Source organism: Theobroma cacao, chromosome 3, assembly GCF_000208745.1.
Source record: "Theobroma cacao cultivar B97-61/B2 chromosome 3, Criollo_cocoa_genome_V2, whole genome shotgun sequence".
NCBI classification, from domain to species: Eukaryota; Viridiplantae; Streptophyta; class Magnoliopsida; order Malvales; family Malvaceae; genus Theobroma; species Theobroma cacao.
This window is the reverse complement of record NC_030852.1, coordinates 5,975,704-5,990,310: the sequence shown is the minus strand read 5'-3', so window position 1 is coordinate 5,990,310 and position 14,607 is coordinate 5,975,704. Positions and strand designations below refer to the sequence as shown.

At 32.0% G+C, this 14,607-nt stretch overlaps 1 protein-coding gene and 1 long non-coding RNA gene across 4 annotated transcripts; one reads left to right on the top strand and one right to left on the bottom strand.

Annotated features, from left to right (window-relative positions):
- On the top strand, positions 3,300-5,311 carry LOC108661274. 2 transcript variants are annotated; one of them, XR_001927029.1, is made up of 3 exons: positions 3,300-3,446; positions 3,772-3,893; positions 5,090-5,311. It is a non-coding gene; the product is annotated as an uncharacterized LOC108661274 (long non-coding RNA). The 2 variants fall into 2 exon arrangements; XR_001927030.1 differs by having other exon boundaries at positions 3,300-3,587.
- On the bottom strand, positions 10,268-13,965 carry LOC18604358 (protein C2-DOMAIN ABA-RELATED 4). Of its 2 annotated transcripts, none has more exons than XM_007036782.2 (4): positions 13,860-13,965; positions 13,566-13,763; positions 12,513-12,608; positions 10,268-10,874 (listed from the first exon to the last, which is right to left on the bottom strand). In XM_007036782.2, the coding sequence occupies exons 2-4, from the start codon at positions 13,722-13,724 to the stop codon at positions 10,584-10,586; spliced, it is 546 nt and encodes a 181-aa protein (XP_007036844.1). In that variant the 5' UTR covers positions 13,725-13,763; positions 13,860-13,965; the 3' UTR covers positions 10,268-10,583. The 2 variants fall into 2 exon arrangements, with proteins under 2 accessions (XP_007036844.1, XP_017974048.1); XM_018118559.1 differs by having other exon boundaries at positions 13,849-13,868.

Here is a 14,607-nt window from a genome sequence, read left to right as displayed (position 1 = left end):
TGTGGAAGAAACAAGCAAAAACTAGAAATAAGACCAGGACAAACATGGTAGCACAATGTTCAATCTTGTTTTTAACAATCGCTACATAATATGTTGCTGCAAGGAAGGGAAACTGTAACATAATCTCTTACTAGTTTTCAGTTAGGAGGTTCTTGAAGATGGAGCAAAGCTAAAGAGGAAGAGGAAAGAACAGGTAAAAGAGAAAACACTCAGAGATAATGTTGCAAAAGAGAATGAAGCCTAGAAAAATAGTTCAAATTTGGTTGTTGTAACTCAAGATATACATGTTGAGGATAAGGAAGCTTCCACTCAAGTGGCTCTTGAAGATGGAGCAATGCTAAAGAGGAAAAGGAAAAAACAAGTAGAAGAGAAAACACTTAAAAACAATGTTGCTTAAAAGAATGAAGCCTAGAAAAACGGTTCAAAGTTGGTACTTGTAACCCAAAATATACATGTTGAGGAAAACGAAACTTAAAGCAAGTTAATGAAAACTAACAGTTCATCGTTAGACACTTGTGAATGGCCATATCTACAATTGTAATTTTTTTCATTTTCTATCTATGGTACATCTTTCTTGAGCATATGAGTTCAATTTGCCCCCACAAAACCTTAACTTTTCTATATTATTATTATATTTTATAAAAAAACACAATTGATTACGTACATCGCTTCGTGGATTGTCATCCACGCTAGATGTGGAAGAAATGAGATGAACAAGCTTTGATTGATTATTTTTCTCTTTCAATGTTCCTTAACTTAAACGTAGAAACCTAGATTTGTTCCTAAGCTCTTTTACTACTTTTTATCCAAACTCCTTTAAATCGCAAAAAATCGAATCTTAGATCTCTTATAACCCTATACCCAAGATCATGTAGCCCCAAAACAAAAACCAAAAGAGAAAACCGAATGAATAAACCTAGATTTATTACTCTTCATGAAAGGCTTTCCTCAGTTTCCATTTTTCATTCCTATTTTTGTATTTCTTTTGCCTTTTTATATATGCTATTGATTGTGGTTTAAGGTTGGAAAAGATCCTAGGACTTAGTTTCTAGGGTTTTTTTAGAGAAGATTAGGGTTTTCCTATTATTATTTTTGTAAAAGTAGTGCTAGGTTTTTTTTTTCGAAAATGCTTTCTGTCCTTGGTTAAGGTGGATTGTAGAAAAAAATCAATAAGCTCAAAAGGATAGCAAGAAAATAATTTCTCATTTGTGAAGGAGGCCATTTCTCATCTCAAATATAGTTACTTATATTGAAGAGCAATCTCTAGAAGGAAGATTCTACAATAAGTGTCTATTTTTGTTTATTATCCTTTTTTTACTTCTTTTTTGTGTTTGGCATCATTTGAACATCTCAATTGCATGATGTTATTATCAAATTTCCTTACCAATCTCTCTTTTTTTATTTTTGTTTCTTTTTTCTTTCTTCTGGTTACTCTCAAGATTACTTCTTTTTCAAAAAAGGTTAACACTAATGTGGGTACTTGATACATTGGCCCAACGCCACCCACGCTTTGATTTATTATTTTGTCCATTATTTTCAAGCTTTCATACGAGAAATCAGAATAAAGAGAATGAAAAATGTTCCTTCATATTCTTATTTGAGGGTACACTTTTCAAATAGGATGGAATGTCTCTACACAAAGGAAGGCTACTCATAGTTTTGTACATGCAAATTTTGGTTTCATGATAACACTATGATATAAAGTTATTTGGGTTTAATTTTGATAGTAATTTAGCTTAGTTCTTATGGTAATACATAGAAATTAGTAAGTTTTATTTAAATTATTTTAAGTTAATTAATTTAGGTGAGTCAATCTAATCTTAGTTAATTTTATATTTAATTTGGTGTTAATTTGATTAAGATAGATTGTTATTGATTTAGTTGTACTTTTGTAGGTGGTTAATAAAGGAAGAGTTTTAATGGAAGAAAAAGAGCGATTTTGAGGTACATATTTTCACTGTAACACCCCGTACCCCTGTATAGTAGTCCACATAACCGTATCGATAAGACGTAGGGGCAATTGATGTAAATTTAAGTATCAAAGAGCGATGATGAGTGAAAGGAATAGTTTGAAATAAAATATTTTGCACGCAAGAAAATAGTAATTAAATAATAATATTTTTATCAAAGATAAATTAGTGAGTTAAAAGGTGATTCGGAAGTAAACCGGAATAAAGTGAGACATTTTAGATCCCAAGGAAACAAGTGGAGAATTTTGAAATAAAATAATATTAAAATATTAATATTTTATCTGTTATCGAAATTAGTCATGAAGGAGGATTATATGATTAATCTAAGAGGGAGAGAATAGATAGGAAAGAATTTCAAAACAAAAAGATGATAGTGGGGCTCGCGTGTCATTATTAAATAAAGCTAGAGCGAGTAAGTAAATATTTAAATATTATTGTGATACCTTGGTGAAGTGCAAATTTTATATTTTATTTGTACACGTGTAAAGGAAGAAGGATGGAAGGAAATTGGAATTAGATAAATGTTGGAATGACCAAATTATAAAGGATGAAAGTTTGGAGAGTCACACGGTAAACAAAGAAAAGTTTGAGGACTTATGTGCAAATTTTAATATTTGAGTTAAATGGGAATTTACTAACCAAGGAAGGTTAAATTATGTGAAATATGAGATATACATGTGAAATTCACTATTATATGCAAATCATTACATACAAAAATGAGAAAGTTAGTGGGAAACATGTGAGACCCCACCATGTGCAAGTTGATAAAGAGAAAAAGAATAAAAAAAAGAGTATTTAATTGAAGAAAACCATGGTTTGGCAAGGACAGCCCATGGTATACAAGTAAGAATGGTAATGTGAATTTAAAAGAAAAAGGCATAAACATAATATTTAATAGGAAGAAAATAAAGAAAGAGAATTGATTAGCATGACATGTAAAGAGAAAAGGAAAGAAAATAATGGAAAAAGAATGGTCAATGAAGGTGGCAGGTGGAAATGTCCAAAAGCCTTTTTGACTTGTAATTTTAACCACATAAAAGAATGAGGAAGATGACAAAATGACCAAGCTTTGGGCAATCCTCCCATGAGAGAAGAAAAGAAAGAAAATTTGAGTGGTGGTGAAACTTGGGAGAATCCACCCACATCAAGGAATGGCAAAATATCTTTGCCTTGAGAAAACCCACACCTTTGGAAAGAAAAAGAGAGAGAATCAGCTTTGAAGAAAGGAGAAAGGAAGAAAGGAAGAAAGAAAGAATGGAGAAAGAAGAAAAAGACAAGGAAGGTTGAGCCTAGTGGTTCCAAGCTAAGGAAGGTAAGTAGAACTTTGATTTTAGTTGTGATTTCTTGAGGAGATGAGTTGGTAATTGTGTGAGAATGTTTGTGGCAGCAAAGGTCCTCCAAGAATTAAAAGAAATAGATGCATGCTTGTGGGTAAATCTTGGAATCCTTGGTGATTTAGCACTAGATAAGTTATGGGTACGTATTTTGGTCTTGAAATCACAAGTAAATAAAAGAAATGAGATGTGTATTAATTGTTTATGTTTGTGGAAGCAATGGTGACCATGGGTGTGAGGCAATTGTGAGCTATATGTGTGGAATTCAAGCTAAAACAGAAAGGTAAACATGCAATGTGTCTAAATTGTGTTGTGTTGATTATGGTCGGTTGATAGTATGTGCAATGCTTTTTAAATGCTTGTGATTGAGGCTGATAAAAAATATGAAATTGGGTTAAGGATTTAATGATTGATGTGTTACCCGTACTCAAGAATAATTAAGTGTATTGAGTTCGAATTTTTCATAGGAAGCGTATAAGTAGAGAAGTTGCTGTGGTGGCGTGCTAGAGGAAGTAATGGGTGACCGGCAAGTAGAATTAGCTAGATACGCATCCGAGTCAATAGCGAAGTAGTATCCCACTATTGTGAGGTGAGTAGGGGGTGTCCATTTTAAAATTCCCGTAACTATATATATATATACGTGTTGGTTTACTTTAAACGCAAATTGTGGAAAGCATGAGTTGATAGAAATACTAGGAAATTGTGGATGCCATGACTTTGAAAATGGCTTTGAATATATATATATATATAAAAGCTATATATATGTAAAGGGTTTTTAAAAATTGGGAAACAAGCTTTTTAATACGGTTTATATTAAAATGTGCCTTATTGATTGTGTGATGTGCATTCATGAATGAATTTTACAATCACCATGCCAATTTGATATTTAAACGTCATGCAAAGGTTTTACAATGCAAAAGTCTTACATAAAAGACGTCTTATCGTGTTACCATGGTTGATACTTTTGAAATGGATTTGAAATAAACTTTTGAGAACCCCACTTGATTTTTAAATGGTTTAATCAAATCAGGAGATTTGAGAGTAGGTCGAATGTCACATCGATATAATGTGACCCTTGTGCACAAGTGAGCTCTAGCTAAAGAACCTTTGAGTCACCGACGGGCTGTTAAACATGGTTGGGGCCATGATTTGTGATATATACTTGGCTAGGCCATAAGTGATATATGTAGTTGCGACCACTTGATTCTCCGATGTCTGCCAACATCATTAAGACTGCCATGGCTATGGGATCCGGTGGAGAGAAGCTCCTGGATGTTATTACATGGAAGTGGGTCCATGAATTTTTATTTCTATTACCTACTCGAGAGTGATATCTTTTTGGGTTTTCAAACTTATATGCTTTTTGCATGGTGAAACTATAAGATTTTCCACAGCTCCCTTTTTTATACTATGATGTTGGATTTAACTCCTCGCATACGAGATGATTTGCGAATTTGTGGTATAAGCTTAATAACACTTGATTTTACGGGAGCGTGCATGTTTACATTGAATTGCCTTGAGCAAGTTGTTAAATAATTTTGATGATAAAAATCTTTCACTCACACTGGTTTTGACTCAATGAGGGTTAAACTATTTCTTGCATAAAAATCCTTGGTTTTATGCGTAAGGCACAATGTTCCATTTGTTTTTAACTGGTTTACATGTTCTTATGTTTTTATATATTCAAATCTTCTCTGTTTTATGCTTATTTACCATCAACGCCCTACTCACAGAGTCGATGATCACTGAGTCTATGAGACTCATCCCCTTATTTCCCTTTTGCAGATAGTGATCGGCTAGCGTGCAATCATCGGCACTTATGGTTCACCACGGATAGGTAAAGGCATCTTATAGCATTTCATTCTAAGTCACTCCGCTATTAGAGGTCGAGTCATTCGTAGCATAATTTGATTGTAAATAGTATTAATGTAAAGGTATGGTTGGATATTAAAAACCTTTATGTACTTCTACAATTATGTTGAATAAAAGTTGAGTTGATTTATCATAGCTATTGTTTAAGTTATGTTACATAAACGATGTATGGGTCATGGTTATACAAGGTTTCGAATAAGGCTTGTTGAGGACTTGGCAGGTTCTCCCGCAAGACTCGGATGCCGGTAGCGATCGAGGAGCTGTCGTTACATTCACTGTACATGTTTTGGTATTTTAACCATAACTTTCTCTACAGAGCTCTAAATGGGATGATTCTTAAACCATTGGAAAGATAAAAGAAAAATCTACAACTTTTATGTTTACAACTTTACCCATTTCGGCCTGAAAGATGGTAAAACATCTTATCAAAATTGAAGCATTGTAGTAGTCATAAAGTAACTACGATTTCTACTAATTAATTGGTCGAGGCCGCGGCCCATGTGGTCTAATATGGAAATTCTAGTTGGAATTGACTCCTTTCTTCATCCAACTTGGCCTAACTTCAAAACCTTATAGAAACAACCTTTCATATGGCTTTTAAAAAGAGAGAAGAAAACATCAGATTGACAGTTAAAAATCAAACCACAAAGTCATTGAAGTTGAGAAGAATTTGAAAAATTCAAAGAGAATTGGAAGATCAATATTAAAATTCTTGGGTTCTATCATCCTTTTGTTATTATCTTATTCTCTTAGTTTGATCTGAATGTTTAAACCTTATTTGATGATGATGTGTGACTTGATGAGGAACTAATTTATTTATCTAAGATTATGATTGAACTCAATACATAGTCCGATTTATTTATCTCTTTTTTGCTTATGTTTGATGGATTTAAGTTATTTATTCTATTATGTTCTTAATACTTCTGATTGATTGGCCACTAGTTAGATTGAATTGAAAACCTAGATTAAACCCTAACGAAAGAGATTTAGCTAGACATTGAATAGAATAGCGTATGATCAAATCCACTTAGCTGATTAGGTGGTTTGATTTGCATATAGGGTAGACATACACCTATAAGTCATACGTAGCCAAAATTAGAGCACGAACTTAATGAATCTTTCTTCAATTTAATTTGCATAGACATATAATAAATTAATTTAGAGAGATATTTTTATGAGAAACTCGACAGAGACTTCTAAATAATTTAAGACTCTAGGTTAGCAACTTAATCCATTAAACCGAGTTAAGAGAGAAAGACAATAATCAGATAAAGTATTGAGAGATATTATAATCTTAGGTCTGGTAGTCCCTCAAATTTAATAAAGTAAATTTGTTAATAAATTTTAGATTAGTTTTATTTTTAGTTTATTAGTTTTAATTTTAATTGTTTAGATAAAATTAGGGTGTGTCAATTTTTGTACTTAACAATAGGAATTAAAATAATTTTGTGGAAACGATACTCTACTTTGTCACTATATTACTTATTAATGATACATGCACTTACATGAGAAATCAACAACATTTCGCTTAGTGCTACAAGTTCCCAAATTGTTCTTTACTATCATCCACATAGACTACTAAAGCACTCCAGCCCTCAACTATTATAGACTTCAAACAAACTTCAATCTAAGTGGTAGTGTTTTTCTAGCTCATGCGGAGGTTATCACCTCATGAAAACATAACTACTTAACTCCCCCTAATAAAAGACAAAGCTCGAGTAAAAGGCTCATGTATGAATGTAAATGTGTCGTGTGTGTGATAGAACACACTAACCTTAGTCCTAGATACCTCACATTTATTAAAACATTAAATCGATAAATGACAATAAAAAAATAACATTTAATTATAGAAAAGTGAATAAAATAATACTATTTAATATTAAAAAAATAAAACATAATCGATTAATTAAGATTTAGAATAACTGGCTAACTTAAAAGATATCGTAAGTTATAAAGTTACCACATGTATAAGGAGAGAAAAGATTTAAAATTCGATTCATGCCACATCTAATAACATGTACAAAACCTATTATTTACTAATTTTTTTTAAAGGCACTTATTATTTACTAAATGGACTACATTATAAGCCACATAACTTTTTAAATACACGTAATCAAACCGAAGATTAACCCAAATCTTCTTCTTAGCCTATTCTTTTTGTTAAGCAAAGTCGTATTTGCATAATTCTTATTTTCCTCTTCTAACAATTTCAAAGTATTTTTTCGTACATACAAGTAGCGTTCCTAGTAAAAGTTAATTTGGCTAACCCCATTCAATAGCTGAACATTCCTCTCCTTAACAGGATTTGTCAAATTGAAATATTATATACCTTTAAGGGTCGATGTAACAAAGATACTATTGTTATGTTTCCTTTGAAAAGTCAAGTCCAAATTTGGTTTGGTTCGTCAATTTAACTATTAATTTACTATTAAAATAATATCCTCTTATTTTTATATTAATATTTTCTATTTCAAATTTATTTTAAAATTAAAATTAAATAAAAATATATTATTTATTAATAATTATAATAATTTAATCAAGTTAAGCCGAGCTTGAGTCTAAGAATTCCATCCCTACTACGGTAATACCTTTAAAAAGAAAATATTTAAGTACGGTTATTTAATGCATTGGTTAGATTTCATATAATTGAGAGTGGTGTATGTGTATATATATTCAAATAATTTCAACAAATTTTAATATTCAAGTAATATTAACATTTTTCTTCATTTAATTAATATTTTAATTAAAAATTATGTCAAATTCTACCATTAAAAATAATTGTTAATTAAATTTAATGTATTGATAGCTTGTCGATTTATATTTTGTATACTATCGATCTTGCCTTAATTTTGATATTAAATTCATAACTTTTTATTCGTTTTCAATTAGAACCTTGATGAACTCTACCTACTTAAATTTGGCAAACCTCAAATAATAAATTATGGAAGTGTAAATTATAAACCAAAAGCTGAGAGCCATAAATTATGGAAAGGCAATGAGTGGATATATTTTGTTGTTTGATTTGTTTCCTAGTAAGTTACAGGATGAATGACAATTATAAATATGTTGATTTGGATACTGGCATCGGAGTGGTGAACAGTAATGGAGAAAGAAAACAGCAATCTGCACCACTATATATTATACCAAGAAAAACATATTATTTATCCTCCTCTCTATATATATCTACGAGGCTTGAATTGGAAGCAAGTTATTGCTCTCAATATCTGTTAAGCTAAAGTTTATTATGAAAAATATATATTAAACATAAAACAAGTCTTCATAGTCACTGGTTTTGCTCGAACTAAAAGAATCAGACAGTGTCGATCGTTGCACTAGCAACAAAAGTTTGTCATTCTATTTGACTATCGGTGATTAAATTTTGGTACTAATAGCGTCAAATTTTTATATTTTTATTTTGAATCAAATAACTCTTTATAATTAATAATGGACTAATTGTCATTAGTCAAAATGATGCTTATCATTTTATATCTATTTGGTGTTGACATGGAGGGTGAAAAACTACATATTCTTGTTATCATCTATTATAACATGTCAATATATGTCACCTTAACACCATGTGATATAAAATGATGAATGACATTTTAACTATCAACAATTAATCAACCATTAATACTAATGATTTATTTGATTTAAAATAAAAATAAAAAAATTTGATTAAATATAATTAAAAAAAAAAGAGTTTTTTTAAATTTTTCTAAATAATTCAAGAACTCTTTTACGTATTATACTTTTATTTTATATTCTCAGAAAATTATTTCATCCTTCAATTCTATTATATGAACCAAACATGGTGTTAAGTGAAAGATCACCTTCATTTGTCGTATTCGTTTGTTGTAGTGCTAAGCCTGGGCAACCGTAGTTAATAAGCAAAGATGGACAATTTGTTAAGCAGCTAACTAGACAGACAAAAGAGGAACAAGCTCAAGCTCAGTCAGTAGGCTGCAGAAAAGAGCAGCCCATGTGATGAAGGAAAGCGTAGGGTATGAAAATGTGGAAAAGCATCCAGCATGCACAATGTTGATAAAGTTGTTTCGAGGGTAAGCTAGCAGAGGGAGAGGGATGTCACTTTGCTTTGCATGGGTATTGTTATCCTAATAGTAATGGGAAAAAGTGGATAAAACTAGCCGCTTTTTGTCGTTGGGAAATGGGACATTGTTTTGCAAGAATTCACGTTAGAATTTGAAGACTTGCAAATTAAATTGACTTTTGCTTAGGAATTAGGATGGTAAAAAGATACAAAAGATAATATAAATTAAGGGAATATAAAATCAAAGATGCACACGTGTTTTTGAGTGGTTTGTGCCTTTCTGGTGTGCATTAATGGGCCCCCAAATTAAGGAAAAGTTAGCCTTTATCCTTTTAAGCTGAATATGTATATAACATAAGGTATAAGGTTAATTGAACAAGGTATGAAGACGTGGATGCCATCATGGATACAGTGTCTATAAATGATTTTGAAATTACAAATATATCAACTTATATATCAAGATTTATTGATTCTAGGAAAGATATTTCGAGTGATTTCATATTAAAGTTCAAATATAAATAAATCACAAAAAATTCTTTTGTATATACACAGTGAGATATTTAAACTACACAAGTAGGTTACATATGATATTGATGCGTGTCCGTTAAATTATAAAATTAAAATAAAATCATTAAATTGACATAATTACTTGAATGTATTTGTATCAATTATCTAAATCCGTTTATGAAATTTAAAACTCTATACAAATGTAGATGATTATTATTGCCTAAATCAATATATCAAAAGTTCTTCAAAAAATGGATGCATTATGACAGTTTTTTCTTGTTATTTGGAAAAACCTAAATTTTTAATTTTTAATTCTTTTGACATTTTTTGCTTTTAAAAATTAGAGCATTTTCTTTTTTTCTATTTTTTTTTACTCTTTTGTTTTTATGAGTAGAAAATAGTCAGTAAAATAACAGTATAACAATGGTGAAGAGTCTAAATAAATTAATGAGTTTTTGGTCAAAAAAATCCAAAACCAAGCTTATGTTGGGCTATAACCCGCCAGGTTACGTTGGAGTTGGGCCAGGAAGCCTCTAACCAAAGCAGACTAAATTTTATCACCTTGAAGATGATGGGCTAATAGTTGCTGGCAATGCCATTAGGTTCAGTAAATTACAAAGATCAAAGTGTAATTACTTCACTTGGTATCCATGATGAGATAAACCGAAATTTGTTCAATCCTATAGATGAGCTACAAATCCAATACTACTTGACAGATTTGTCTACACATACAACAGTTCAAAGAACAAACCAACCTCACCATGAACTCACAGGACATTCAATGGTGGAAGCTCCGGAAAGCTGCCATAAAATATACAAGACAGAAGCCAGACATAACAGCAATCATCAACTTCATAAACCTTTAGAGCCTGGAAGGTCAATCCACTGAAGTTGAATTTCTACTTCACCACACTCCACATTTCTCAATCTGAGGCAAATGTCTTGGACAACCTTCCCATCCTTCCAATCAATGGTGCTCTCTTCAGCCAGGCAGTTGTTCCTGCCTGGTTGCACTTTTGATATTATGGTTCCACTTGGGATTTCTCCCAAATTCATTTTCAAGGCTTCTATATATGTCCTGATGTCAAACTCTGCATCTCCCATTTTGTCATCCTTGCTAAACGTGTCATGGTCATACACAGTCTGGAATCATGCAGAAAAAGAAAAAAATGACTGTAAACAAACTAATACTAGAAAATGACCTCACACATCAAAATGCCACACGAACACATGATTATCACTGGAAAAGGGGGTAAAAAAAGAAAAGAGTTGCCAGTGTGTTGTTGAAATGATCAGTGAGTTTTCAACAACTTTAAGAGTAGATGTGGTTTTGCTCCAGGCAGGGATGGAGACAGAATTTTGATTCAAAAGGGCGTAATACTCTTTAGCCTACAACTTTATTTTTATATTTTTTATTTATCTTTTAAAACAACTAAGTTACTCTAGTAATTTCTTAGATTAAAATTAATGAATTTTTGAATAAATATTGTAACAATGTCAATATGTAAAAGATAACAAATATGCCGTAACAACGATGTTTATGAAAGTGAAAATTTAAAATAAGTATTTATATGTAAGGAAACCAAAAGGACTAGAGAGAGAAAGGGAAAAAAAACCTGAAGCTAACCATTTAAGCATAGAAGAAAGCAAAAAAAGGATCACATTAACGAAGTTTTGTGGAAAAGGAAAAGAATTAAACTAAAGCAAAAAGATCATGTAAGTGTACCGAACATTGACACCTATACATTTGTCTCATTAACACCAAAAACCTTCAGATCAAAATGATAATTTGATACTTATAAACTAGGAAACCAATTCTCTGTCCCTCCATCTTGCACAACTGCTTTCTATCATTCATACAATATTTCACAAATAATTACTGATAAGAAATTCCTAAGCATTCCATTGGTTTTATTCTGTTTTCCTTTCAGCACAAAATGATTATTAGTAAGAATCTAAAAAATAAATGCAGAAACGAGAAAATAATAGGAAAAGATCTGGTTGAGAAGCGGCATGTATAAAGTAGCTTCTGTCATGGTTGGTTAGGATATCAAGCTGAAAAGCAGCAATCAATTTTTTTTTTTTAATTTTATGGATTTGGTGGTGGGGGGTGTTTATTCAGGAGTGGTTATCAGTCACCATATGCCAATTGTGATACAAGATTCAATATGATAAATAGAAATCCAATTTACACCAAACAAGAAAATTCAAAGTTTACCATCTGCCTTAATCATGGATTTAATAAGTTAAACATTGATTTAAATCATATTTGATTTACTATTGTTCTCTTTCTTTCTTGCTTTCTTTTTGTTCTTTAAGTGATGCTATGTCATCAGATCATGTACGCATTTCTTTTATGATTTGATCTTGCTTTGCTGCTTATCAGCAATGGGAAAGTAAACATCAGAAAATTAGCAATTAAGATAGAATTATAAAAGGATTTCAAATTTCAAACAAGTAATAGAATCAAAACCAACAGAACATGAGCTATCTCACAATTTAAAGATCAACGATTAGCCTATCAAGTAACGGAAAAGGCAAAATATCTACATCATCAAAAATCCTAATCACTTTCAGTCCAAATGTTTGCTTATACTTAGGGGTAACAAGCACCATTACACAATGGTGGAAATTTGATTCCCATTAAAGGGGGAAGGTGCAAAACATGGGGTGGTCTTTACTTTGGAATGAATTTGTCACTAGAAGCTGGGTGCCAAAACTTCTTCTGGCTTTCTGCTTCTGTACTACATTGATATGGGAACTAGTAATCAAAAGACTTACCAGCTTGATTGGCAGACTAGGATCTGTTATGGAAAGAGTTAAATCTTCATTCCACTCAGGATTAACATCCTTCTTTATTACACGAGTCTTCAGTTTCTGCAAGAAATATTTACAATAGAAAAAGATAAGGAACAAGTTGCTAAAAATTGACTCCACCAATAACTCGATGAAATTGAACTTAAAAATGTTTCCTTTTTTTTTTTTTTGTCCTTTTTCAGTGAAATAATTCAAGTTCAAGCTATAAAATCTAAGTCCGCTTGATGCAACACCTCCTTTCATTACTTACAAAAGGCAATTAAGGTATCGAACTGATCGAGGGCTTCTCAATTATAAAATGCTAGATAAAAAAGAGTGATTATCAAGGATAATCTTAATACCACATATAATCTCACAGAGTAAGATATACATAGTCGCCTTCACTCTAATTAGTAACATCAAAATTCTCTCATTTATTTCTAACTTATTAATCAACAGAGCTTTTACTCATCTATCTCATTACTTTCTCAAGATTATGAGTGATTTTAGAGTTACTCAAAGTGGAAGTCAACTCTGATGAAATAATTCTTTGACAGAGATAAAATCTTTGAGATCCATCATTCAAAGGAACCTCTCCTTATTAATCAAATTATAGTCAGCCAAAGATGGGCATGTCTGAGAGTTAGATTCCGCTTAACATTGTTCGTGTTTCGTTTTCTTTACTTAAAGACATGGACTGGAATCTTGCCATAGCAGACATTTCTAGTTGCTTTTGGATTCTCATAAGAACCCAAAATTTCAATGTTTTGAGAGGTCAATTATATGCCATCTACCACAGAAATATCATATCCCATGAATCAAAGTGACTGATCGTCATATAAATAAATAAAATATCTTTTCTTCAAAAGAAAAGTTGCATGCAAATTTGTTACTCATAGAACAAGCAGATCATTAGTAACGTGAAGGACATACTGATAAAAAAAAAAAACAGAAGAAATTCCCTGAAACCGAAATTTACAACAGGGGTGTGGCCAAGGTCAAGGCCAACAGAAGGAAAGGAGCGAAGGTGAAACTGACCTGTCTGCCCATCTTAACAACAACGTAGGGATCGCTGCTTCGGACATCACGAACGGCAAGGTTAACGCCTCGTTTGATGCGAATCCGCAGCAGACCCAACAAGTTGTCCATCAACGATGTGCTTCTCTCGTTCTGTGGCGTTATTGGAGACCCTGTCATTTGTCTTTATCTCCCCCCCAACAAAAAAGTTTTCCTTCTCTGTAAATATAAACAATAAATTAAATGTAGGAAATTTCTATTGAAGATAACAGACAAAGAAGGTCTCAGGTTAAACTCATCTTTCCTGGGACCCACCGGATTTCTCTTCTTCGAAAGGAACTTCTTTTGGATGAATTCGCGGGGAGCTGGAAGTTTGGAGGACGGAAAGGGGGGGCAGACGGTGGGGTCCAGAGAAGCGGATTGTGGGGTAATATCCGCGGAGGGCTGACCGGGAGACCCGGTATCCGGTAGGGAAATAATTGGAGGGGAATTGTTCGTGGAATTTTGTGGAGGTTGACTTACGAAACACACTACGACGACGGCTTAAAAGACGCTTTGATTGTCCAGAAGCTTATATGATGGCGTGGCGTCAAATTACTGGTTGTTATCGTGGGACATCCTTACTGCACAATTTTTAAAGTTTTCTTGTTCAACTTTTCGTTTTTTTTTTAATTTTTAATTTTTCTCTACCTTTTCTTGGTTCAATGAAGGGATATTGGTTTTGGGTGACGACTAACTTGTCATAAACTTCAATCAATGAATTTCTTGTAAATTTTACTACATTGACGTTAACATTATGTTTAACGAGAGTGAAACAAAAAAGAAAACATTTTATATTTTAGGATGGAAATAAAAGGAATGTAGTTATGATGAGCCTACACTTACAACTTAAATGACATATTTATTAAGTAGAGAAAAAAAAATTTTTATATATAAATATAAGACTTTATCTCTAATTAATATGATTTGTGATATTCTACTTCACCCACTTATGCAACGTTAGAAAAACTTATCTTGGTGGGAGTCTATCTCGACCTTGGTGGGAATCTCACAACAATAAAAA

Bases quoted from the DNA above. Each gene is read 5' to 3' on its own strand.
- LOC18604358 (XM_007036782.2), bottom strand. From the start codon at position 13,724: ATGACAGGGTCTCCAATAACGCCACAGAACGAGAGAAGCACATCGTTG. The intron at 12,609-13,565 runs GTCAGTTTCACC...TATTTCTTGCAG, and splicing joins TTGTTAAGATGGGCAGACAG to AAACTGAAGACTCGTGTAAT. The intron at 10,875-12,512 runs GTAAGTCTTTTG...GCATGATTCCAG, and splicing joins CTAGTCTGCCAATCAAGCTG to ACTGTGTATGACCATGACAC.